Raw genomic sequence first — 27,217 nt, 5'->3', positions numbered from 1 at the left:
GTTTGGGGTGGGCAGATGCAGGCGGTTTCTGCTCAAGATTCTGCCCCATGTCCTTGATGCTTTCAACAGACAGATCTTCTTTGCCTTACAGTGTGTTCAGTCACTGCTTGGCTTGCGTCTGGATTTTAGGGGTGACACTGTCTGCACCAACCTCATAATCCAGGACTGCTGTCCCTTAGTGTAGGACAGCCCTGAGCATGGCCATGGTGGCAGAGGACGCTTGTTCTTTCTCCACATATAATTCTGAGAAAGAAGTGAGAGCTTTATTCGGAACATGAGAGTTCACGTTGGAAGAGAAATCAAGTTAATGCCAAAAAATTTAACAACCATGATGCATTCAGGACTCCCCTTTTTAAAACATGCCTCATAGCACCTCTTTATGTAGCACCTCCTTTATTGTCTGAGATGGGTGGAAGTGACAGAAGTCCTGTTTCGAAGAAACTTCCACTTACTTTGGTGTGTGATGGTGTTTTTCTAGGAGACCGCTGCTGAGTCGAATGTATTTTTCATCGGTTTGTGTCAAAGGTATGGGAAGATGCAGTTACACTGTTATTAAAGCTAAAGCCAATGGAGACATCTGAGAAGTTTCCCTTACAGTTCTTCTGCATTTGTTTCTTGTAAAAATGTGGACAGAAGTGTTGAAATGTGGGTCCTTTCTGCTGAGGAGAGAGCTGCCCGGGGGTCTGCTCCCTGTGCAGCCATCAGTCAGTGAGCTGGCTGCTGGGTTTCACTTGTGCACAAGCAGCTCAGGGCGTTTTCTGTTGAAACTTTCTCTTAAAAGCTCTCAAAGCTCTCAAAAGCTCTCATGTTCATTCCTGGCCTCAAAGCAGGCTCTGCTATTTTCTCTGGCTTAGATGTGGCAATGAGAGTGAACATGGGAATTAGAGTGATTTATTTAACCTGAGCACAAATGCCTTTTTTTCTCTGTCTTGGCTTATATAGTCTGCTGCCTTACTCTGGAGGCTTGTATACTGGGTATATATAAAGCACTAATAAAAATGGCTAATAATAGCCCTGGGGAAAGATGTTTTAAGTTGTGCAACCGACTGAGTGTTGGTTCTGCGTGGCTCAAGAGACTGAAAAGGCTTCAGCAGCTGCTGATGCTTTAGGTTTCTGTAGAGGTGTTTTCAGAGAGCACCCCGGCAACCAGTAAGGGTGACGTGATAGCACGTCCTGTTCAGAGCGGAGGGAGGCCTGACTCGCAAAGCAGGCTGGTTTTTCTGGGGAAGGACGCTGTTGGTGAGAAGGAGTGCTTCGTGCTCAGCAGCCAGCACCCGGTGCACCGCAGAATAACGTCTCTTCTTTTTGCAGGGGAAAGCTCTTTGGTGCTTGATAGGAGAATGAGATGCCATTGCTTGGGGATGCTGCAATGCTTGAGTTTCAGACTGAGCTTGCAAGAGGCTGCTGGAAGCGCCCTGGGATGAGTGTTTGCAGTTCCAATGGCACTGCTTGCTTGCAGCGGATTTGTTTGTGCTGTCCACTACGCAACCCGTGTGTCATGGGAAAACTCGTGAGTGAGAGTCGGACTCCACTGAGATCAGCTGGCTGTAGAGTAGCCCTTTTCTGCTGGCAGACAGGACATGTTCAGAGTGATTTTCTCCTCCCAAATTTTCAAATATTTTGCCTCAGAAGAACTGTAGAGAGTCAGGATCCTGGCTCAGCACAGTGCCGTCCTTGAGTTGCTGGAAAGAGGATAGCACTGCTTCAGAGGCAGCCACCTCTGAGCACTGGGGTCTTCTCTGCGTGGAAGGAGCAGGTGCACAGCGATGGCCAGCATGGCTCAAGAGAAGCCTGCTGGGTCTGTGCCACGAGCTGTGAGTGGAAGGGGACAGCAGCGAGGAAGGAGGGATTGGAGGAGGAGGTGGGCAATGGTGGTGGGTGGACAGATGGCGGGGCATTGGCGCGGGCGCTGTGCAGCCCGTCCCCTGTCACATGCTGAATGTTGTAGCCTCTCCCTGCCTTTTCTGGTGCTCTGTGGACGGGTCTGGCCCACACAACATTTGCCATTTCATGCACAGACTTTCTGCTGCCAAATTTAGGCTACAGAAGGCTTCTGAACATACAGCAATAACACAGAGCCAGTGAGACAGCGGGGCTAATGTGGCGGCCTGAACTCTGTGAGGGTCTAATTCATGGTTTCTTATCCTTTTGTAAAGACTTAGAGCCTGTTTCCACCCCTTCTGCAACAAAGCCTCTTGCGTGCAGCTCAGCCAGGTGGCAGAACGTGGAGGAGAGGAGATGCCCAGAGTCTTGCTTTCCAAGGCTCCCTGCACAGCAGCATGTGTCAGGGGTCAGGCAGAGCCACTTCCCTCTTGCTGCACAGGCTCTCCAGCTCTTCCTGATACTTCAGGAAAGTGCATCATAGCTGTGGCTGAATATGAACCCATGGAAGAGCTTGAGATGTGTCCCAAGGCCTGCAGAAAACACAGCCTCCCTGACTGCTGCCCCAGCTTCACGGCTATGGTCTTGGCTATGTGAAAAGCTTGCTTTCTGAAGGTGGGTAGAGGAATGAGAGCAGCCTGGCATTTCACATTTAGCGAAGCGTGAGAACGCTGGGCTACAGGTTTACAGTCGAGTATTGCAGGATTTTAATGGCTTATTTCTTAACGTGAAGTTTTGTAGGACGTGCTAGTGGCAGTCAGTAATAGAGAGGCCACAGTCTGCTGCATGCGAACTGCAGGACCTTGTGCCTAGGTCTCAGCCTAGCCCACAGAGCTTGAGCGACCAAAGCTCGGGATTTCAGACTGTAAAGGGGGGGTACTCCGAAGGTAGCCTCTGAGCTCTCTGCCTGGCTCCTTCACCCTTTCGTGGCTGTGTAAGGTGAGCTTTGGGCTGTTTTCACATCCTCCCCTCCTATCACCCAGCTGCTTTAGGAGTGAGCTGTGGAAACAAGGAGAGGAAGGGAAAGCTCATGCAGCCTGGTGAATTTACCCTCTGTTCTCTTGAGATACAACTGTGAAGGAAAGTTGTGGGAGTGCGGCAGCCCTGCATGCCCACTGGGAATTGATGGGGTTTTGGGGTGATGTAGCCCACATCCTGCACCAGCCCAGGAGTGCTCAGGGCTCTGGGAGCTGTGGTTGCAGGTGTGACCTGGAGTCCCAGCCCACAGCCTGAGCAAGCCAAGTTCATGGCAAGAGACCAGCTGGCACCAGCCTGTGTTTAGCATCTGCCCAGGGGAGTGCAAGTAGAGGAAGCTTGGAGAAAGCAGAGCACCCTCCTCCCCAGCCCACGCCGAGGGAACAGCTAGAAAGTTCACAGCACCTTGCATTGCTAAGAGGCCCATGGGCACAAGTGAGAGCCAGGAGCCTGCCTGAGCACATGGGGTAAATGGCTGGATTTTTCTCATCAAAAGGAGATACTGTTGCTCCTGCCACAACTCCCACCCCGTCAGATGTGGAGCAGCAAGAGGAATTGGTTCCTGAGAAGTAATGAAGGGTTTGAGGAGGTGAGGGAGGTTTCCAGCAGTGTGAGACAAGCTGTCTGGGCAGTCCTGCTGCAGGCTGGAGGTCTCTGAGCCATTTTGGGGCTGACTGCACAGCCAGTCTTCCTGCTTTACTCATACATAAGGCCTGTCTTGGTCATGCAAAACAATTGGGGTTGTTGGGGAGCACGGGTGGTCTTGGGGGTTGGTGCAGGCGGCACAAATGGGTCCCAGCTTTCCTTGTACCACCACCACCAAAGCTGGAAAGGAAAGGAGAGGTTCATTGATTGGAGCAGTCGTGGTAGGACCTGGGGGCTCCTTGCTGAGTCCAGTCCACCTGATAGAGAACAGATCACTTCTGGATGCTGTAAACCTCAGTCTAAGCAGAGAAGAAGAGAGCTGAAATCTCCCTGGGGAAGGAAAAGCAGAGGTCCTGCAGTGGTGTGGAGGGGGCTGTACTCCCAGGAAGGAGAAAGAGGCACAAGTACGGCTCACAGAGCCGTTCAGAGCAGTTTTGACAACTTTTCCAGTTAACTCTACCTTTAAGCCTTTAAGTTGCAAGCAGAAATCAAAGGGCGGGGGGGGATGTTACACGCTGTGTGTACCAGCCCAGATGAGCAGTTCTTTTCCAGTGGTGGCTTTTGTCTGATCTCAGATACAGATTGCCTCTTTCTTCTCTCCACCTTCCAGATCCCTCTCCCTCTTCTCACACTGATGCATCCCACCCTCCTTCCAGCCGGCCTGACTGTTCCCATCTCTCTGCGCTGTGGGCAAAAGGGGCTTAGAAGCTGAAATCTCAGAAGTATGAGGGTTGAGAAAGCCCTGAGAATTAAAGCAAGTTCTTCATTCCCACAGGGATTTTGCACATCCTCCCCAGCATCCCTTCCCTTCTCCCTAGGAATGACTTTTAAATTGTTGCATGAATTTAAATTTTATCCCTAGTTTTAACTTAACTCATTTTTGTTTGAGGAGAACTGTAGACTCCTATGACTCTTTGTCTCAAAAAGTATTTAGAAGATATTTTAGCATTATCAGAAAGCAAAATTAGTTTTTGAAAGTACGTGGTGGTTTTGTTTCCAGGGGAGGACATTTCTGTTAGTAGAACAGAAGGGGAGGCTTTTGGAAATGTGTTGAAAATCAACAGGATATTTCTGAGAAGAATCACAGATAAGAAACCTTCCAGTCACTGAGTGTGCTGAGTACACGGTATGTTGTAGTGGTAGATGGAAGAGCTTGAGATGAAGAAGTGTGGAGACCTTGATGGTCACTGTGTGATGGAGTAGGAGAGAACCCAGAAAAGACTGGCCGGGAATGAAGGGGAGTCAGGCAAGGGGAGAGCTAGAACAAAGACAGCACAACTTTATGGTAATAAAATAGCTGAGAGTATAACAGGAAGAAGGTAAAGCAGCTCAGTGAGACAGAAAAAGCTGAGAAGGAAATGTGAGGATGTAGTGAAACGAGAAAAAGGAACGTGAGAAATGTGCTGCTTGGAGAGTGCTGGATATATGTGAGTGATTTACTGCCCAACGAGGCGCCCTGCCAGTGAGCTTGGGGGAAGAGCTGTTCTGGTGGCTACTTGGAAACCTGCTTCTAGGGGAATTGTGGAGTTTGTGTACTTGTCTGGGAGCAGAGGAGGGTCCCTGAACTGCAGCAGTGAAGGATGGATTGCTCCGCCGCTGCTTTCTCTGGCCAAGGTTACAACAGGCAGAGATGGCAGAAGGGAATGCATGTGCCTGCTTATGTTTAAATGGCACACAGAGACCTGAAAGTGTCCCGGGAAACTGTGATGTGGCGTCTCTGAATTTCAGACTTCCTGAAGGACCCGAGGTGTACAGCGTGTTCTGTTCTCCCCGCTCTGTTGTAGGGGAAGTGGCTCCAGCAAAGCCGTAGGGCAGAGAACAGGAGTGCTAGCTTTTAAGCTGCCCTGGCTGCAGCACTGGAGCTCCTCTGACCCTGCCAGGAATCTGTCAGCAGCATCCAGCAGGTTCTTTGAAGTGTGACTTCTTCCATTAGGTTAATCAAATGTTAATTCCGATACTTGAAGGGGGAGTGAACCCACTTAGTTTGAGGCATTTCCATCTGAGCAGTCTGGGCCCCATTAGCAGCAGAGGCAAATAGGTGCATCTGGAACACAAGTCATCTGACCTTGAAATACGTATCTAAGATGGTTTGTACCCGTGTGGGGTCTTCTCTCCGATAATTACAAAGGGAGTCTAAACAATTAGATTACATTGTACCTCTTGTGGCATTTTACCACAACTGTTTCACTACTCATGATTTCAACAGAAACAGCCAGTCCAGGTTAATTCACCCAGTCCTGAAATTCCGAAGTGCGCCACTCAGCTGCCAAAGTCTTTCCTTCTTTTCACAAGCACGGTTATTCAATACAGTTTTTCCAAACTGCATCACTACAGCAAAACACAGGAATAGCATCACAAGAAAATGCAGTCAGTTAAATGAAGCACTGAGCACAGACAGCTCCTCCGGATGGAGCTGGCTCCACCTTTTCAGAGGGCTGTAGGTTCTGTGGGAAAGGCACAGCAGGGTGTTTAACCTTATGGCATAGAAGTATAGCTTATACGAACCACTTTTGGTCTCTTTTATGTTTTTCCTCTCTGCTTCCTGTAGCCGGCTGATGAATTCTGGGGTTTGCTACCTGAGATAGACATCTTACAGGTTATAGCCAAGTCAGGCTCGTGCTTTCCTGTATTTGGGTTCTTCCGTCTTGGATGCTGGTGCTTCTGCTTATGTCAGTAGATTTCGTAAGTTTCTTTGATGCAGAACATGTTTTTCCCTTCAACGTAGATAGAGATTTCTGGTATATTGTAGCAATAGACCTTGCTCTGTGTGTGTGCCAGGCATTTATATGCACAGCTGTTTATATACCAAATGCTTGCATTTGTCCATTCTGCTGTTACTAAACAAAATGCCACAGCATAAAAGGTGGCAGTGTGCTGGTATATCTGGAGGTACAGAAGCAAACTGCAATGTGAACATATTTCAGCCACTGTAGTTTGATATTGTATCTGTCAACTAATGCACTCAACTAATATTGTTTAAACGAGCAATTGCAAACATTTGCTATTAGGTTAATTCAGTGGAAAAATGCACTTTCAACATACTTGTTAGAATAGAACTAAACATATCTTTCAGCTCATGAGGGAGCTCTGCACCCAGCTCTTTCCTGACTCCAGCTCATTCATATTACTCTGGCAACATGGCTCTCCTGCTCTGCTCTCAGCCTTCTGGCACAGCTCTGATTTCTGTGCTTCTTCCCCTCCACCTCCGCTTAACCCTGGCGACTTGCTGCCGCTAAGCCCAGTGGCACTCACCGTTCCCCAGTCTCGCTGCACTTGTGGGCAGCCACAAAAAACCCAAGCTGAGTTCCCCCATGGCACTTCTCCATGCCCCAGCTTCTGAGCAACAGGATTTTTCACAACCTGGTGCTCCTTGTCTTACACAGGAAAGGCAGCAGAGACTGGAATTTGACAGAACTGGATGTGAAATTAATTCACCATGCTTTGCTTTCAGGCTTAAAAAGAACGAGGATATGCTTAAAACAGCCTGCAGCAAGCCTGAGTTAGTAAACCCTGGTTAGTGTGTAGTCTCTCAAACCTCTGTGCAGATTCACCGAGATCCCACGCACGCACACCGGCAGGTGCTTCGCTTTAGTGCACGAGCTGTCCCTCCGCCATCCTGGCCCTTCTTGTGGCAGTAAAGCGAAGCACGTGGATAAAGGCCCGACCCCAGCCCAGGAAGCAGTGACATGCCCTAGTGCTCTCCCAACTCACAGCCCGAGCCCTGTGGGTTCGGTTCTAAGGAGCTGCTGTGATGCGCACACGTGGGCTGAGGTGACAAGGACCGGGCCCTAAGGCACTGCCCCGCTACTGTACAAACTGAAGTATGCACGTGTGCTGCTTCCCTGCATACTCTGTATAATTCTTCTGAACTGATTTCTCCCAAACAGAGCCTTACACCTGTGGAGCTTGTGGAATCCAGTTCCAGTTTTATAACAATCTCCTGGAGCACATGCAGTCCCATGCAGGTAAGCTGGGCACTTCGACTCGCTTAAAGCGGAGAATTAAATTCTGCGCTGATGCCTGATGTTGACCCCGTTGTGTGTCAATAGAGCTCTCTGTGCTCACGGTTTCCAAAGCCCCAGTAATTTCACCTGCAGCAAAAAAGATACGCAAAGGCTAAAGCACGTCGTAGTGGCTGCGACAATGCAAGGCTCAGGGTGTATTGTAAATATTATTCCTCTCCATAGGAAGAAAGGAAACGTGCCATGCTAGCGCAGAGCACACCAAACTACTCATTCCCTTTATCCAAAGGTATCTAGGGAGTGCTTATTGCGTAAGCATTAATGGGTCACTCCTACCGCAGATTAAATCCCTCCTCCTGCAAAAGAGGGCGATTCTCATTGAAGCAAACAAAGCAAACACGCTTGCAGGGCAGCAGAGCCTTTGCCTACACAAGTCCTTTTCCATGCTGGTGTCTCCTGGAGTTCGGCAAAGGACTGAAATGTGTTCTCAGAAGAAGAATTTGCCATTTCATCAGTTATGTTCCTTTCCTTCTCAGGTACCTACAAAAGAAAATTCTGAGGAGTAGTTCCACTATTTTGTTTCTAAGCCACCTTTTTTGTTTTCTATCTCAATACATAAGAGAGAATTTTAAAATTTCAAAGCCAAAGCTGTGTCAAAGACAGCATTCAGAATATCCAAACATGTAGAAATAGGAATTTTTTTATATTGGCAGATTTTTTTCTTTTTTTTCCTCTTGAATCAAATTCAAGCGAATTAACATGGGTTTATAAATTAATTTACCTTTGACAGACCTGTGTTCTCCAACAGACAGCTGCTCTGTTGAGTTACATATTCAGTGCTTCGTGTGCCCTCACTTTACAGGTAAGCCCTGAGTCAAGTGGCATGGAAGGACAAAGGGCTTGAGGAAAAGCTTATTTTCCATTCTGTAACAGTAACTCTCGTCAAAGTTCTTGTTCTGTGCTTTAGTTTTAGTCCTAATTCTAATGAGTGTCCCTTGAGTTCTCCATCTATGCGGTGCCTCGGTTGCAGTCCAGTTCTCAGAGGTGAATCTTAGTGCAGGCTTTGTGTGTTGTTCAGCAGCTACTTTATTTATCATCTTTGTAATGTTATGAATCGACGTTTAGGGTGATTCGTTATAAGATGGTATGAGTTTTGTGGATGTTATTTTCTGTTAGAGCATAAGCTGGTTAATGTGGAGTAACTGGACTTCATGTTACAGTGAGGAGTGGGGAAGGGTAGCGGCTGCTGTCGCTCCGTGGCGTTGGGGTCTGTTCTTGCTGTTTGTCGATGGCAGTTTCTGCTTGTCTCCAAGCTGCGCCCTGACCATCTGGTTCCTTGTTCTGGTCTCTGGTACTGAAATGCAGCGTTTTGAGTTATAGCTCTTGGTGACACTGAGTAGAGGAGCTGCAGAGGACGGACCAAAGCTGAGGTGTCAAAGAGGAGAATGGCAATTCACTGGCAAGGTGTGAGCTGTTGAAAATTTTAAGCTAGTGCTGTCTGCAGCTTCTTCCCTCTCTCTTCTTTAAAAATGACCCATGGCATCTGGGCTTGTTCACCTGCGTTACTTTGGACACAGAAGAGGGCTGGAGGGAGCAGGTATTGGTGATCTGACTCTTGTAATGTCAGCAGAGATCCCCTCTCTCCAGCTCAGGATTATTCCTGGTAAACTCTGTATTTTCTCATCTCGCCCTGCTCTGTTTGTAAGTCACTGTCTTCTGCTTGGCTGCTTCCCCCCGAACATCCTCACTGGTACAGTGACAGCAAGCTTGTCCGTGTCTTCTTTAAGTGCTTTCTCCTGGCCTCGCCAAGGCTGCCCCCTGTGAAAGCAGCCGTCCCCTGCTGTGGCGTCTCTGTGCGTGGTGCTTGCCAGCCCTGAGCTCACGCCTCTTCCTCTGGAGGGACAGCAGCCTTTCCTCCAGACCTGTGCAGCTGGGGGTGAGCAGCACAGTCCTGTGGGATGAGGGCACAACAAAATGAAGAGTTGTGAAAGCTACAGCCAGCTTTGGGTGTCTGGTTCTGGATATTGTACTTAAGCAGAGTGGCAGTGGAGGTTACACAGGACTTGCAGTTACTCTGGTCGTAGTTTGTTGCCTTTTAGCCTGTCAGAGCTTGGGGATTTCCATATCCAAGAAATAGCATTGACACAACATCTCTGTAGTCTGGGAGTGCGGAGACCTTGTGGTAGTCAGCAGAACTGGTGGCACGGTATTCGCATACTGGGGACACTGGCATCGTAGCTGTTTCTACCAGTCCATAAAGCTGGCTCAGGGAGTGTTTCGTTATGGGGATGCAGACATACAAGAAGATATGGGTCAAATACTCCCTCAGTTAATATGTTCAGGAGTCCAGTTTGGCTTATCGTGTCTGATACAAAGGGCTAATCTCTTCCAACTAAATGCGATGCATCCGCTGAGCCCCTCTCGCAAATGGCTGAAGTCAGGGAACGTGCTGCTGGCCTTGAGGAGCAAAAGCAGGGACATACTGGCTCTTGAGTCATTCAGAGGGCTGAGCCTGGAGGCTAGAAGGTAATAAGGAGAGATTATAGCTCCATAAAGCAGCTACACCATGAGAAGAAGCAATTAGAATGTAAATTGGAGGCTGAAAGGCAGAAATAGAACAGCAGAACACCAGGCAAAGGAATTTGTTCTGTAATTACACTGTACGATATACAGCTTTGACTCCTTTAGAGTACTTTGTTCAGGTCGAGTTCTACCATATAATGCCCTTCCTACAGTCTAGAGCTAAAAAAATAAAAGGACGACTAGGCTGAACCTGGATTAGAGGATTGGAGGCACGAAGAGAAATTAAAGAACTGTGATCTGTGTAGTTCACAGACTGCCTGATAAGGAAGATGAGGCTGAAATGAACAAATTCATTAGTGCCATATTGAATGCCAGCAGATATTTGTACATAATAAATCCTCTATTATTATGGAATAGGTAAAAGAGCTGGGGGATAAAATATAGAGGGTTTCTCCCCCCACCCACTCCTCACCAAGGCAAGGAAGGCCTGAACCATGAACAAAGTTAGTAGGCAACATCCAGCATTTTCCTTTGCCTACCCACAGATGTTTGGAGTTGAGGACAGTGGTGGCATTAGCTCAAGCGCAATTGGTCTAGGCAAATGCTGAGGGAAAAGTGATGTGTCATATCTGATCACTGGCATCCACTGGAGCACCTCCTGCTCTTCACGTCTCTTCTGCGCCTGCAAAGATCGACCTCTGGCTGCAGTCCTGAGCATGGCAGTGCTCCCCAGGTACCAACCACGACCAGTGAACTCCCTGGTCGCATACGGTCCTCAGGGCAGTCCCAGAGTCCCTCCTGGTTCTGTCATATCCTGGACTGCTCATAGGTATTGATCCAGTGCGTGGCCAGTGCAGTGCCCAGACCTAATGATAACTGCAGTCCGTCGCTGTTCATCGGCAAGGTTTGTGAATGCCCCAATGGTTAACACGCAGAGCTGCTCAAGTCTGAGAGGACTTGCTCATAAAGAAGGCGGCACAGGAGTTTTATCACATCATTGCTTGTCTCTAGGTCCTTCCAGTTCATTCCCTCCCAGTTCATTGCCACACATGAAGCAGAGCAGCTTTGCCCTCTCCTGTTTGTTGTGATGGGTGGCCCACTGCTCTGCCTGGCGCCAGATCAACCTGGGCTGCAGAGCAAAGTGCCTTTGTGTGCCTTAACAAGGCATTCCTCTAATTCGTGCTCTGCTGTCTGGAGCATTGGGGCAGGATTCATTTCACTGCATGCTGCTGTGCTTAGGCTATAGATAGTCCCACCTGAGCTGGTCAGTTGGACTCCCTTTATAAACAGTGGAGAAGTCATTGACTCCAGGTGAGCTCAGAGCATGATAGATCTTATACCACAAGAGTCATCTAGTTCTGCCTGGGTGAATGAACCACACTTTAAGCCTATTCTGCACCACTGCCTGTAAAAGGACCCCCAAGGGGCCACGTTGAAAGGAGTTATGTCTAATAGAGATCACAGAAACGCAAAACAGCAGGGGTTGGAAGGGCCCTCTGGAGCTCACCCCGTCCCACCCCCTGCCTGAGCAGGCACCCCCAGAGCAGGGGCACAGGGCCGCGTCCAGGCGGGGGGTGAATGTCTCCAGGGAAGGGACCCCACAGCCTCTCTGGGCAGCCTGTGCCCCTGCTCTGGCACCCGCACAGGGAAGGGGTTTGTCCTCATGTTCAGGTGGAACTTCCCGTGTTCCAGCTTGTGCCCGTTGCCCCGTGGCCTGTCACTGGGCACTACTGAAATAGAGTCTAGTCCCATTGTCCTGACACCCACCCTTTAGATATTTATAGGTATTGATGAGATCCCCCCTCAGTCTTCTCCAGGCTGAACAAACCCAAGTCTCTCAGCCTTTCCTCCTAAGGGAGATGCTCCAGTCAGGGGGAGATGTCCAAAATCAGATAAGTCCGGCTGTAATGAGTAAAGGACCTGTTTTGTCTTCTTTGGTTTTAATTCCATCCTTCTGTTCAGCCTGGTCATCAGTCTCTCCCATCTTTATCCTCCACTTCCACCTGATGCTTCACAGCCTATTTCAAAGCACAGTTTTGTAGTGAAGCATACTAAGAACTAGAAAATTTCCTCTAGCAGGTGGGGAGAAGTTCTTGGGGCACAGGAGGGGAAAGAACATGGATATGGTAGAGAATTTACTGATCTTGGCTGCATTTCCTTGAAATATCCCATCAGATTGGCAGCCCAAATTTTTAGCCCAGCTACATACACAGAAACGGGAGCATGACCACGAAGACACCTAGGGCAGTTGGTATCTTTGCAGCCATAGGGAGGAACAATCTTTGGTTGCGCTCCAGAAACCTGGGTCTTTTCTGTTTGTTTGTTTCCAGTCTGAGGCAGCAGGGAGCAGCCCAAGAGGAGATTGGCCCTCTCTCTACAGTGGGGGGAAACCATAAATGAAGACTATAACAAGATCCTTAGATACAGAGGAGTTCAGCGTAGCTTGAAAAACAAAGTTCTTAACAGTAAAGAAAAGGGAAACCACCTGCGGTGCAGAAAGAGACAGTAAGGTGAAAGAAGGATAAATGTTTGTTACAACTGCTTTCATTTTGAAAGCAAGCAAACTGCACAAGTCAGGCTGCACAAGGGACTCGTCCTCCTGGTGTGCAGCTTCGGCTGATAGGGGAACATTTCTCAAGGTGTGCTGATTACATCAGTGTCACTGATGCTCGGAAGAAGGCACTGTCATTTCAGCCACATTTTGGGAGGTGGTAGGTTGCAAGTCCAAAGGTGGCTTTCAAGGTTTCTGACAGTACTGTGCCATCTCACTGAAAACTGCTTAAAAGCTACAGAGAATGTAGTAGGCTGTTGTCACCTTAGTTAAGGGAACCATAAATAAATGCTAAACAGATGGGTACTTTTCCCCCTTCTTTGTGCTTTAAGCATTATTATCTTGTGCTCCTAACACCTCCCTGTCTCTTGCCCCACAGCTGACAACGAGAACAATATTGCCTCTAGCCAGCCCAGATCACCTCTAGCTGTTGTTGAAGAAAAGTGGAAACCACAGCTCCAAAGAAATAACGCCAACAATAGTACGTAGCCGTGTTTGCTCTTCCGTCCCGGTCTTACCTCTCCACTTTGAACAAGTGACTGTCATAGAGGGTACAGAAGTGATGGGCATTGCACAAGGCCCTTGTCCTTGCCTAACTGCACTTGATTTCATCCGAAATTCATGTACTGTCCTGCAGAGCAGAGCATCCGTTCCCATTATAGGAGCGCTTGTATGCAGAAGTACTGGGAACCCTGGGGAGGCAGTAGGAGAGGTTTGTAAGGAAGATGCATTTGGGAACTCCTGCCAAAAATTAACTTCTGATCCGAGGTCAGACTTCCCAGCCTGGGGTTAAAAAAATTAATCCAGTAGTCATGGTGTGACACAGGCATAACCTGTCACTCCCTATGCTGGCAGGCAGCCAGCGTCTGGCTTTAGCCCTGGCTCATCCTGTGAGCTTGTGCTTCACCACAGGAAAAGGTAAAATACAGCCCTGTGGGAAATCAGTTACAGAGTGCTTGAGCTGAGCAGCCTGGGGGAAGGGTGATACAAAAACATGATGCTTTTGTGTTCTGGTATGGCCAAAAGTGTCATTCACGTTGCCTGCAATCAACTACAGAAAGTGGGGTCGCTGGAAGAAACAGTAAATTGGGCTTCAGCACTTTTTGAGATGGTGGAGGAAGCGACTCCTCTTAAAATAATTGTCTCAAAGAAAAGGCTCAGACCACAAAAATGGAAAGATGTCCAGCTTTCCAGCTGGGCTAAGCTGTGAGCACCAGCCCACAGACATGGATAGCGAATGGCACACATCATTATAACTTATCTAGGCAGTCCTCAGTGAACACCAGAGAGATGCCATTGGTTAAGACACTGGATTGTGAGTAGATAGTGTGTGCTCTGTCTCAGTCCCCACACGAGGGAAAGCATGCAGATAAGCTCCTTGCTGCTCCAAGCAAGAGCAAGGCCTGTCCCTGGAGGTTCCCCTGTCGGAAACCCTTCGGGTGAGAAGTCCAAGGTTGAGCTGTCTCTGCCACATCTGGGCATGTTCCACCTCCTTGGGTCTCTCTCAGAATTGTTTTGTGACTTCCTCCGCTCTCCCCTTGCAGAGGAGCAGTTCTCATCTGGTGCTTTCTCTCCCTCCTATTTCACTGCAGCATCCGCGAGCGGTTCGGTAGGGAACAGCGTGATCCCAGAGAAGGAGCGGCAGAACATTGCCGAGAGGCTCCTGAGGGTGATGTGCACTGACCTTGGGGCTCTGAGTGTGGTGAGCGGGAAGGAATTCATCAAGCTAGCACAGACCCTGGTGGATAGTGGAGCTCGCTATGGTGCCTTCTCTGTCACCGAAATCCTTGGCAATTTCAACACACTGGCTCTGAAGCATTTGCCTCGGATGTACAACCAAGTGAAGGTGAAAGTCACCTGTGCCCTGGGCAGCAATGCGTGCCTCGGCATCGGTGTCACTTGCCACTCGCAGAGCATCGGCCCTGATTCTTGCTACATCCTGACAGCTTATCAGGTGGAAGGTAACCACATCAAGAGTTATGTCCTAGGAATTAAGGGCGTAGACATTCGAGATAATGGTGATTTTATCCACCACTGGGTACAGAACGTGCTCTCAGAGTTTGTGATGTCGGAGATCAGGACTGTGTACGTCACAGACTGCAAAGTCAATTCCTCTGCGTTCTCCAAGGCGGGCATGTGCTTGCGTTGTTCGGCCTGTGCCTTGAACTCAGTAGTGCAGAGTGTGCTGAACAAGCGAACACTACAGGCTCGCAATATGCACGAAGTGATCGAGCTCCTGAATGTCTGTGAAGATCTGGCAGGATCCACAGGCCTCTCGAAGGAGACCTTTGGCTCCCTGGAAGAGACCTCTCCCCCTCCCTGCTGGAACTCGGTCACCGACTCCCTCCTGCTCGTCCACGAGCGCTACGAGCAGATCTGCGAGTTCTACAGCAGGGCCAAGAAGATGAACCTCATCCAAAACCTGAACAAACACCTGCTCAGCAACCTGGCAGCCATTTTGGCTCCGGTGAAACAGGCGGTGATTGAGTTGAGCAATGAGAGCCGGCCTACCTTGCAGCTGGTACTGCCCACCTACGTCAAACTGGAGAAACTGTTTACTTCCAAAGCTAATGATGCTGGCGTAGTCAGCAAACTCTGCCACCTCTTCCTGGAGGCGCTGAAGGAGAACTTCAAAGTTCATTCGGCACACAAGGTAGCCATGATCTTAGACCCTCAGCAGAAGCTGCGGCCCGTCCCACCATACCAGCACGAAGAGATCATTGGCAAGGTCTGTGAGTTGATCAATGAGGTGAAAGAGTCCTGGGCAGAAGAAACAGAATTTGAACCTTCAACCAAGAAGCCTCGGGCAGCAGGGGAAGCCACAGCAGCTCAGGAAGAAGATTGGTTTGGGAAAAATGAAGTCTATGATTATTTGCAAGAACCTCTCTTCCAGGCCACCCCTGACCTGTTTCAGTACTGGTCGTGTGTTACTCAAAAGCATACAAAACTAGCCAAGCTAGCCTTTTGGCTCTTAGCAGTGCCTGCTGTTGGTGCCAGAAGCGAATGTGTAAATATGTGTGAGCAGGCTCTCTTAATCAAAAGGAGACGGCTACTCAGTCCAGAAGACATGAACAAACTCATGTTTTTGAAGTCCAACATGCTTTAAGACTGTCTTTTAATTAAAACAAAACTTTAAAACACTGTTCCAAACAAAGAAAAAGAATTTTAAGTTCTAAACACTGTGGACCTCATTATGAATGCCCCTGGAAACCAAGTGCTTTTTTATATATATATAAAAATATAAATATATATAAAATTAAGTTTGAAAGGAAAGCTGAGCATGTGAGAGAGACAGCCCTCTGCCAGGAACGTGCTCCTTTCCATAGATAGTGTGTGGACTTGACAGACTTTCTAATGTTTTCAAGTGGGCAGACCAATGGGAGGCTGATGTTCTAAAGTCTTCAGGCAGCTGAGATCTAAAGTGACTTGAAGTTTCTTTTGTTTCTCCTCCACCCCACCTTTCCTCTTGTCCCCTGGGCCATCTTGCCATGGATAATCAGACTACATTGAACAGACCAGTTCTGCACTGGACTTTGCTCCTTTGAATAACTGTACACCTTGAGGGCATTTGTCTGCAGCCTTCTTGACATATGGTCCATGTTACCAGGGCAGCTGTGTTTTATGAACACCAGTACCTTTAGAAAACGGGAAGGGAGACTGTAAGGGGTTTTTATTTTATTTTCTTTTTAAGATGTTCGTACACATTTTTTCAAAAAAACACAAAAGTTACTCTTCTGTCTCCACTCCCAGTTTTGAGTTTAACATGTTAGCTAGTGATTATAAGTTTGATTTAAAACTAAGAGAAATGGTTCATGGCAGAAAATGTCTGTAATTGTTAGGTTTCTTGGCTTTATTTTTTACAGCATAGCTTCTTTTCTGAATTCCCAGTGCTAATTAGCTTCTCTGTTAATTTTGTACATCAGGGGTTCTAAAACTTGTGCTAGAGTTAGCTCATTTGCGATTAAAATATCCTTATGGGAACCACAGCAGTTGCTTATATGGAAAAGCTAGAAACCAGGAAAAGCAAGCAAGCGGTGACAGCACAGATGTCTGTGGGCCACCAGCAAGCTTGCCAGGGTCGGCCAGCTGCCATTGAGAACCCTTGTACCTAAACTTTTTGTAAAAAAGTTTCTCAGTACACACACTCAAAATAACCTTCCCAAGGCCAAGGACAAACCAAGGTGTATGATTTTTCAGGGGAACAAAGATCATCAGTTTTGTCAAACTGGGGTTTGAAGGAAGCATAGAGAAGTGCATGGGCTCAAAGATCCTTCTGAATGTAAGTGCTCCTGATTGAGTGCAAAGAATATATTCCTGTTTTATTTGGAATGGTTTCCTCTAGTAGCACGAATGTCTTTTCAATACCTACAGTGCATTACACTACTTGTTATGTTGCTGAATCGTTCTGGCTAGGAAGGCCACGGGCCTTTAAACGTTCACACTTACTGTCTCACCCCAAATGCAATTAGAGGTGGTCATGACGCGAAAACATCTCAGTCACTCTGCTGTCCGCCAAGGCCAGTGCTCTGCTGTGTCCAGTGCCCGTAGGCACAGTTCTTGGGCTGCTGGACAGGATCTCTGCAGGCTGTCAGGTTTGGTGCCTCTTGGACAATTCCCAACCTCTGGTGCCAAACTCTTTAATTTTTCATCACTGGGACTTGTGTCCTGGAGGCAAATTGAAGCAATTTCTTATTTTTAAAGTAGTCTCTCCTGCTTCCAGCAGGGTGCTCTGCAGCTGCGGTCACAGTGGCAGCAGAACAGCATCGGAGGTTTGGGAGGATGGACTCACCCAGCTCCGAGCAGGCAGGCTGGAGGCTGAAGCCCTTCAACAGCCAGCGGTGGTTTCTGGTTGCTGACAATGTACTGGCAAGACTGGGGGTCCTCTTTGAAGTACCGCTGTTGAACAGATGTTAAACCAAGATCCCACCTGCCCATCTCTGGTTGTAATAGAAGTTGTAAGTCCCAAGGCATGAGAAATGGCAAACCCAGTCTCTCAGGCTTTGTTTGCAGATGTCTTGAACTTGACAGGCACTAACTGACAGCTTCGCTGCCATGGGGCTCAGACAGGGGAACAGTTTGCATGCTGGAGACCTTCCCTAGGTCAAGGTCACTAAGAATAGCTCTTTGCACCCAGCTGTCTTGCCTTTTTCAGCCTGGAAACAGGGCCTACTATTAGCTTGAGTCCAGCGTTTGGGTTGAGCTCTCAGCACTGTTATTGGCATCGGGGCAAAACTAGTCTCTTAATTGTAGGATTTGCGTATGGATATCTTAAAAGACACAGTCTGTAAGCCCGCTGACAACTGCAGGGGTAGCAGCACTTGAAGATGAGCTGCCAAGGCCAAGGCACTTGGATGTCTTATTTCTCTGACGGTGGCTTTTGCAAATGGAGGGGTGGTTGTAGGGCCAACTTTTCTTCTTGCTGGTTTTATTTTCTCCCATACAAATCCTGCCTGCCTAGCCACCAGCTGGGCCCACGGTAGCACATCTGTTTGCACTTGGAGTGCAGGAGAAACCCATAACAAACAATAACTAAATCTCAAACTACAAACAAAAATCCCAAGTGAGATGTGTGCCGATTACAAAGCATTGCGCTGTGTTGCTGTTACCGCTGAAAAGCACAAGGTGTCCTGCAGCAAGAAAACTTGGCTGGAGGATGAATCCAAAGGAGGATTAGCTTTTGAGGCTGCAGAGTGTGTACCTTGCGGCTCATTTGATGGGCAGAACTGGGGACAGGTTTTGTAGTTTTTTCTCCTAAATAGCACATTACACCTTTTTGCTTGGTTTGCCTGAGACCCTGAGAGCCGCTCACAGGCTCTCTGATGCTCAGGTGAATGTGCAAAACCCTTGCATTCCTTTGACAAGAAAGCTCCAAGCCCTAACACTCCTTTCCTAAGGGACAGGCTGATAACTTCTGTGGGATTTGCCAACTCAGGCTCATTGTTTGTCTGTCTGCAAGGCATTAAGGGTGGGGAAGTGGACAAAGCAGAGTTAGCACAGGTTCAAAGCTCTGGAAATGAGGTAAAATTGCAGTCTTTTGTGCAACCATGGCAAGCAGTGAGCTGGACCATGGCTACACAGCAAGGTCATGCAGACAGAAAGGCCACAGCCACCCTTAACTCCCAGCCCATCCCCCCTTCCCCTTTTTACAGTGTGGTTTTGGCATCAAATCTGGAGCTTTCTTGCTGTGACGACCAAAGAGAGGGATTGACTAGCCCTCTCCCCCGTCCAAGTAACTCACCTCCAAGGCAACTTTGGTTATAGTTGCACTAATGATGGATGTTAAGCAAACATGCAGCGTTGTCTGGTAGATGAGATTCTCCCAAAGACTTAAAAACTCAGCTTAGCAGCTGAAAAGGCAAAAAAAATGTGAAGCCCTAAAATGGAGCAATCTGGAAAGTCAGTGAGAAGAGGAGCTGGTTGGCCAGCCCCCTACTCCAGCAAGTCAGTGGAAGAAGCTGCAGCTTTTCATCAATCTTAAATATGGTTACAGGGTGTTCTGCTCAGAGGAGCTACTCATGCTGTGTTTTCTTACAGGCTGACTGTGTCTGATGTACTTACACTTCATTAAAAGGAGAGGAGCACATCTGGAACACATGTATTTACCCTAAGTGCTCCTATATGTCCTTCCCTCTTCAAGATCTGGATTTGCATTCTAGGGAGCTTAGATACTTTACCAAGGTCTGAATTCTGGAAGCTTTTAATTTGCCAAGTTACTAGGATTGGCTCAGTGGTGTGGAGCAGCACTTGTGCCGTAAGGAGTGCCGCCCATCCTGCTGTGGGAGACCGGAGAGAAGAGGGTCTCTTAGTTTGACCAGAGCTGTCCTGAGGTTCTGCTCCCTTTGCGCTGGGAGGAGAAGTCCTCAGAATTGGGATCATCCTCTGGTAGGTCATGTTGAGAATTTGCCTTCTGCATGTTTCCATCCTTTACTCATGCTTGAGACGTGTTGGGATACAAAAATGGTGTATGTGTCCTCCAGGCATTCGTTTGGTTCTGCTGCTCACTCTGTGTCTGACCTTGCAGACTTCTGACTTCACAGTTTGCTTTGGGAGGGGTTATGATCTTCAGGTGGGGAGAAACCAACAGAAGAGGAACTGTAAAGAATGAAGGGCCTTCCAGTCCTGTCTGACGATCCTTGTTACTAGAAAACTGAGACAGTGGGATACAGAGGCAGAGCTCTTCAAAACAGGAGGTCATTTCTGTCACGTGTGAGTACAGCAGCCAGAGCATCTGTGGGGAGCATGGAGCCCAGATTTCTCTCCTGTGTCTGTCTCTTCTCCCCAGGTCTCTAGCAGTAGACAGTAGTTGTGTACTGGCTTGCAGGATCGGCTCGCTGTCACGTGCCTGGCTCAGTTTCAGATGGAAGTAAGCTTTTCTTTTTGTCCAAACTATATGTCTGTTCTAAGAAAACTGATTTGGTTGTATTTGAACTAGTGCAATCTGGAAAACTTTCTGTGAAAGCCAGCTGCGGGCTCAGGTTTTGTCTAGTTCAGTTGTCTGTTAATTCCTGGTTAAACCAGTTTAACTTTGAGATAAATTGGTTTAGTCATCCACATGAACCACCTGCACTGGTTTAACTGCGCTTGCTGGGTGTTCTCCCCTGCTAATCAGAGAATACGTCCAGAAGCAGCTCAGGGAGTCATGACCCTTACGTGAATTTTGCAAAAGGAAGTTGTGGCAGATACTCTCCAAGCTTGGGAATGACTGAAAATAAAGGGGGGACACTCTGAAAGTGGCTTGGGCTCGAAATTGTGGTATCTGCATTAATACAGTATTCAGTGAGATGTCTCAGGTTGGTTGGTTTGTTTTTCTCCAACTGCTTGCAATAACATGGAAGGTTTAGCATGAGAAGAAGTTAACACATATGTTCATATTGGAGGATGAGTCCACTCAGCCTTACCCAGTCTGAGGGATGACTTCCACCTTCTGGATCCACAGTAGATAAGCCAGGGTGTAGTGTTGCACAGGTGGCAGGGTGACTGAGACATTGTGCTACTCGGAGAATGTTGTGCGTGTTTCTGGACAGCACCAAGTTACTGATAAATCAAGACTGTAAAAGAGCAGCCAAAAAGTTGTTCAAAGGCTGGGAGTGCTGCTTTGTGCTGAGGGAAGCCTCAGATCTCTAACTGCATCTCTCTGGCTAAAGGAGGTGGAGAGGAGCTCCTGTGAGCATTCAGGAGGGGGCAGGTTGTTTCCTATGGAATAGTTAGGAGTAATGGAATGAAAATGAACAAAAAGACACTAAAGGCAGATTCTGGGAAACCTTTTCAGGGAGGAGAAGTCCGTTCATCTGGGAGGAGTCTGTTACAGGAATGTTTTTTGAGCCCTATCATTTAAAACGAGGCTGTACAATTACATGGAGCGCACACACTCTGTAAGGCACAAGGCTGCTTTGGACTTTGCCAAGAGAAAAGAGACTGGATGTAGAGGTGGGAAATGGTTGCCTGAATGTTGAGCCCAGTCCTGCCCAACAGGTCCAGGAGGGTTCACAGAGCATCTTCCTCTTCATCTTCCCACTCACCACCGGCACCAAACCCTTCCCAGCCCTCCAATATATACATTAACCAGGGTTCCTAAAGGAGGGAGGTAGCTGACCAGCAGAAGGGGCAGAGGAGAAAACACCAGCTGAGGAGCAAATGTCAACCCTTATACTTCCAGGGTGAAAGAATCGGCGTGGGGGAGAGTATTAAATGTTTTGCTGCTTCTGCTGTGCATTTTCTGTGCTACCCCGTGATCTCGAATCCATAGGATCCATTCGGAATGCCCAGAAACATTGGCTGAGACTCAAGGTCCTGTGTCAGATACTTTGGAAGATTTTGCCCTGTAGCAATAAGAGCTCCCTTTTTACAGTTCATGGGACCTGTCCTCATGCCAGGGGTTATCATCTTCCTGGGCCTCTGGAAATGTCACCGAACAAAACCCAATAGTGAAAATATGGAGAGGGAAAGCCAAGCACAGCTCTGAGTTGAATGCCTCGTTGCAACTGTGGGACAGTTTGCTTATGCTAGGCCAGAAATGGTAAACCAATGAGAGTGTATTGCCCTGAAATTTCATTTTATATATTGAATGTCTGGGGGGGTTCTGTTTAATTTTGGTTTTTGTTTGGCTGGTTAGGTGGGTTTTTTACTACTCCTGTTAGAGTCCTTTGTTTTATAACTTGACGGAAGAGTTTTGCTCACATTAGACAACGGCGTATCCAGTAGACCCTGTAGGGTTTAATGAACTGTAGGCAGCTGAGTTTGAATTTTTTGGAATAGCTTCTGAAATGACTCACATAAATGGCTCATTGATGCACAACATCAACCACTGACTGAAAGGATTTTCTTCCCTCCCGTCATTCTAGCGTCATTGACAGTGGCCAGCACGTCTCGGTACCCTGGTGAGCAGCGCAGCCTTAACGATAGGAATATTTTACAGTGGAGTTGATGAGTACAGGCATGTCAAACCCTTGCTTTTTACAACCAAAGTTCCTTAAAAAGACGCTTCCAGCCTCATCAGCCTTGAACGCTTGTTTTCAGTCTTCTGGGGGTTCTTGTGGCGGGCTCTGCAATGGGTGTGGGTAGGACGGTATTTTTTTTTCCAGTGGGCTGGGGGGTGGGAGGAGGGATTTTTTTTTTTTCTTGCTATCTATGGAGAAGGACCTTTCTGCTCAAGGAAGGAGGCATGTATTCTCGAAGGAGCAACAGTCTTAAGAGCTGTTTTCCATGGTCCCTTTAAACTTATTGAGACTTTAATTTTATTTTTTTTAATTATTTAAACGGAAAACTGATAACGGATGAACTGAAACATTCGTGACAGGTGACTAGCCAAGGCTGTAAGTACAGGAGGAACACACATCGTCCAGACCTTGAGGATTCTGGTCCACGCCGTAGCTAGAAAGTGTCATGCCGACAAACCAAACCATCAGGAAATCCTTGTTTGCAGCCAGTCTGAAAAGAGAAGCTGTTCCTCGTTCGTATGTTCATTTTTGAAACCTCCTGCTGGGAGCTGAATTCTTGTTGTTTCATCAAGCAAACAATTAACGTTCTCCTTTCCCTCCTCACCCTCCCTCCTCTCAGTAACTTGTGTGCATTTCCTTCCTTTCTGTAGATGCAGACGTTCTAGGCAATACCACAGATGCACCTGCGTGTGTCTCTACCTGCGAGTGCAAGAATCTCATGTCATCTTAAAAAATACAAAAAAATATACAAAAAATATACAAAAAATATCTTTTTTAGGCCAGAGTTTTCTACAGGTATTAATGAATATTTTTCTTAATCCTTATAAGTTTTATGTGTTTAATATTTCTTAATACCGGTAGCATTAATTTATACTTTTGTAGCAACACAATATTTTTATAAACCGCCACCGCTGGCTTTGTCTTCATAACGGGGAAATGTGTGGGCAGCTGGCCCCGCACTGTACCATGTACTGTATTTAAAAGGTTATCTAATGTCACACTTGCTGTGTTAATAAACAAAACAAAACCTGTTTCAAGTCTCATGTATTGTTGGTGTGGATCGAATGACTCAATAGAGAGCAATATTGCACGGGGTTGAGTTGCTGATTTTCATTGTGATATATGAACACTTGAGGCCAACTCAAGTTCTTCTGATTTTTTCTTTTTAGGATTTTGGTTTGGTTTGGTTTGGTTTTTTTACAGCTAAATAAATTCAGTGCTGTTTGAAACTTAGACTGACGTCAAATGAAAAGGATTATTAAAGAAAAAAAAAATCAAGGTGTTTAAATGTTGCTGTTTTTACAAGTCTGTTGCTGTCTGAATGGAAATATTCCACGAGAGAGGAGGAATAGTTCCACTTAGCTTCCAAACGAGCTGAGCACTCCAGGCCAGAGCTCAGTTATTTGGAGAGATCTTAGAGACATGTTTCTGCAACATTCTTTTCAGAGTTGATGCCAAGGCAGAAGACAAACTGTAACTGTAAGAAAGCATCCGTTGCTTGAGGATTTTCATGTCAGTGTTGTATTTATGGTTTTACAATAAAACAACCTTTAGGAAAAAAAAATTGTCTGGGTTTTTCTATTTTCCAAGCACATGAATGGAGCATCACCCGGTGCCGCGTGCCTTGTGAAGAGGGAAAACATCCGTTAAAGTGGCCTAAATCTCAGCAGCTATCTCTTTGATGGACCTCTTGAGCCATAAAACTCTACAGTGGGCCTCTCCCTGCGTCCCTTGTGCATCCAAAACTCCCTAAAGCATTTTTCCAGAGCATTTTCTGTCTCGTGCGTGGTTGCCAGTGCAGTGAACCCGCTCCTCTCGCACCAGTGAGGTGTTTATATGTAGCAGAAAGCGAACCAAGACTACTTGGCCAGCCGGAGGGTTGTTGGGTGTGTTGTAGCACAGTATTTGTGTTCACACCGCAGGGACAGATTCAGCTCGGCTGTCTTTTATGCCCCCAAAGCAGTGCAAGCTGTTGCTGGGCAAGATGGTCGTAAAACTCACACGTGCCATGTTTCTGCCCAGCGTGGGCAGAGATTTTCATTTGTATCAGCAGACCCGCATGCAAACTTGCTTTCACCCCAGGAGAGAGGCATTCAGGCCCTGAGCAGGCTCACCCCCTTCCACAAGACAAGGCCCTTGACAGCTGTTTATAATGGCAGCCAAAAAATGAGAGGGCACAGAAATCTTTGCCTAGAGGCTGTGTCAGTCTTGGCCTGCATCAGCGTCTCACAGGGTCACAAAGATGTGTCGGGGAGCGGGGGTCACAGGCGGCTTTGCTGGCTCCCTGATGCTGTTTGGAGCTCCAAGACCTGCCTCCAGACAAACTAGAAACAACCGGGGAATTGTGGAAGAAGTACATGGACCAGGATCCAAAGGAGAAGGGGCCCAAGCCTGCCACTGGAAAATCCAAGGTACGTTGTCCGTCACCCATCGTGTATCCTTTTTTTTGACCTGTTTTGGTATGCTTTGCGGTTTTCTAACCTTGCCCCTCACCCCCCTCAAAAAAAGGCATACAAAAACTAACTGTGCCTGAGAATTAGGAAATATGTAGTGATTTTGTTAGTTGGAGAAAAACAAAACCCAAAGGTATGGAATGACGATAAATCTGGCAGTTGGATAAACTCTCTTGGCTAGCAGTGAAGTGTGAGGATAAGCCATAATAATAAATACAACTCTCAGGATATAATAGTAAAAATGGCTGTAGCTTTGCGGTAGATTTGATGTAGGAGTGATTTCAGTGTAAACAGATGAGATGCCCTCACATCCTAACCACACAGGATTTTTTTGAAAATGTGAAAATGTGAAGTGGGTAAGGTATGGCCAAAAGGCATGGAAGGCTGGAGGCCGGTGCTCCTTGGCATGCCAGTGTGTCCCGGCCCTAAACCGTCCTTTTTGCTAAACCCATTTAAAGGGATAAGATTGCAAATGGAAACATAAGAGGCTTAAGCTAATCTTGTTTTATTTCCCAATTCTCTAATTTCTGCCCTAACAGCACAGCTACTTTAGCCTTAGTAATAAAGGAAATGGCTCAGAATTCAGGCTCTGCTGGAGGTATCCCATAGTTTCCTCTAATTTCAGGAGGACCGATGAATAGCAAAGCTAACGTAACTCGCCATCTCTAATCTGATTTCAAAAATTTGCCTTCCTTGGAGTTTTGTTCATCCTGAGATCCTGTATGTGGGAGCGCAGTGAGGTGTGGGCAGCAGCAGCCCAGGCGTGTGCCACAACAGACCTAGGCGGGTGCTGTGCAGGTAAAGCCTCTGTACTTGTGCGTGGGGCAGAGGGGTGGCCAAGTGCCCCTTTTGGCGTGTGGCTGAACAGAACACCCTGACCCACGCCCTGTAATATAACATCTGTCCTGGTAGTCGCAATTTCTGCCTCTTGCTGCTTCACCACCCGTCACCATGAGGGCGGCTGCTCCCGAAGGAGTGGGGTGCCGGGAGCTGAGGGGTCCTGCTGTCCCTGAGCGCAACAGGGCAGGCCCAGATGTGACGGCCAAGCTCAACCAAGAGTCCAGATCATTGGGCAAGCTCATGGTGATGAGACAGGTCTGAGGTCAAGCTGGGAAGTCAATCTGCAGCTCAGGGTTGGGATCCCGTGAGGGTAGCCAGGGTCAGACACAGCCCAGCAATCACTGGGCAGGTCCACAGTGACGGGGCAGGGCAGAGGTCAGGCTGGGAAGTCACTCTGTGGTCAGAATTCAGATCAGCCAGGCACGGGCATGTCTGTGGCTGAGCTGGAGACCTCCAGGGACAGGGACTGAAGGTCCAGAGCTGAGCTGAAATGGGGCTCCTGGGCCATGGGCAGGGAGTGGATGAATGCCCCAGGTGAGGCTGGTCAGGGCCACTAAGGCATATTAGTGCTCTCAGGTCCCTGAGAGGCTCAGGCTGTTGGGTTGGGCAATGCTCCTTGTCCAACCTCCTTGCTCCCTCCTGGCGCTCCTTGCTGGAGATTCGCTGTGGCTCCTGAAGCAGGACAGCCCAGGCCAACTGCAGGCTCGCTTCTCCCACGCAAGGACACCGGACAAAACAGTGAAAAACAACAAACCATAACCATGAGATCAGTTTTTAAAAAAATTTTAATAGTGAAATACTGACAGTGCAAGAGCCAGATGTGAATGGCAAAGGCACAGCCGCACACCGTTATCTGGGATGCTGCCAGGGTGAGTGATGAACTCTGCACTGGCAGAGGGTTGCAGTGGCATGTTCCTGCTCTCGGTCCTGCTCTGGGTTAATGGTGAAGGAGGAACCAGAAGCCTCAGCAAAGTGTAGAATTCACAAGGCACAGGCAAGTGCAAAGCGCGTGAGAGCAGCAGCTGCCAGCCTCCTTGGAAAGCCCCTGGATTTGAGCATTTGCTCTTGCTGGCTCTTGGCATAGAGTAACCGCCGGAGCCCACTAGCTATACAAGGCAGGCTCTGCCTGTGGAGATTACAGGTTTCTCCAGGGTATGCAGCAAGGCAGAATGTAGCCCTTTAATATAGGGCATGTAGGCACAAAGCACAGGAGAATCTAGACCAGTTTTTGTCAGATTTGCAGCCTAGTCTCAATGTGTTAGCTTCACTTCTGATCACAGTGACAGTAGGTGATACCTGGCCTTGCCAGGAGACAGGAATTTTTACAGCCAACCAGGTACCCAAGGTATTGCTGGAATCCAAGGGCTACCGAAGCAGGATCTTACTCACATTCTTGATCTGCAGAGGTGTTGTCAGTCTCAGTGATTTGATCACCAGGATAGTCCCTCTGCTTCCCAAGTGGTGCTCCAGCAGGAATTGGCTCATGCAAGAGCTCCGTAGGCTCGCGGAAGCCCACAGGGACATTAAGGGCATGGTGGGCAGCTACAGCCCGTGCCGCCCTGCCTGCTGCCAGAGAGAAGGAAGACAGCATATGTCTGTGGGCTTTGCACTTGCACCTCTGATGCCATGCAGATGCCAAGGCTCCCCTGGAGGCACTGAAGCTTGGCCCAGCCAAGGTGATGGTGCAGAAGCAACAGCAGGCCCGGCTGGGCAAGGACACTTCAGGCAATAAAAGGCCACATGAAAAGCTTTTTATATAACTACTCAAAAGCAGCAGCAAGAGACAAGGGCACTTTAAAGAGAGTTCTAGCAATCTTAAGTTCACGCTCAGCTCATATGTTGCAGCACAGGTACAAGAACAAGCATGTTACACCCTTGGAGCTTTGATGCCCTGAACATGGAAGGTAAGAGAGGATCTCCAGGGCTCAGGCTCTGGTCCCTGTGCCAGTA

The 27,217-nt window shown here is 47.9% G+C and overlaps 1 protein-coding gene across 9 annotated transcripts in view; it reads left to right on the top strand.

Annotated features, from left to right (window-relative positions):
• The window catches only part of ZNF618 (zinc finger protein 618), a 164,702-nt gene extending 141,164 nt beyond the window's left edge, over window positions 1–23,538 (top strand). For all 9 annotated transcript variants that reach the window (XM_075112326.1, XM_075112318.1, XM_075112323.1 and 6 more), the window contains 3 exons: window positions 7,389–7,466; window positions 12,917–13,018; window positions 14,130–23,538. In XM_075112326.1, the coding sequence (XP_074968427.1) occupies window positions 7,389–7,466; window positions 12,917–13,018; window positions 14,130–15,643 (1,694 nt within the window). In that variant the 3' untranslated portion in view covers window positions 15,644–23,538. The remainder of the gene's footprint in view (window positions 1–7,388; window positions 7,467–12,916; window positions 13,019–14,129) is intronic.
• Window positions 23,539–27,217: the final 3,679 nt, after the last annotated feature.

Source organism: Phalacrocorax aristotelis, chromosome 17 (genome assembly GCF_949628215.1).
Source record: "Phalacrocorax aristotelis chromosome 17, bGulAri2.1, whole genome shotgun sequence".
Classification (NCBI taxonomy): domain Eukaryota; kingdom Metazoa; phylum Chordata; class Aves; order Suliformes; family Phalacrocoracidae; genus Phalacrocorax; species Phalacrocorax aristotelis.
Note: the sequence above shows the minus strand (reverse complement) of the source record. Positions and strands in the feature narration are given on the sequence as shown.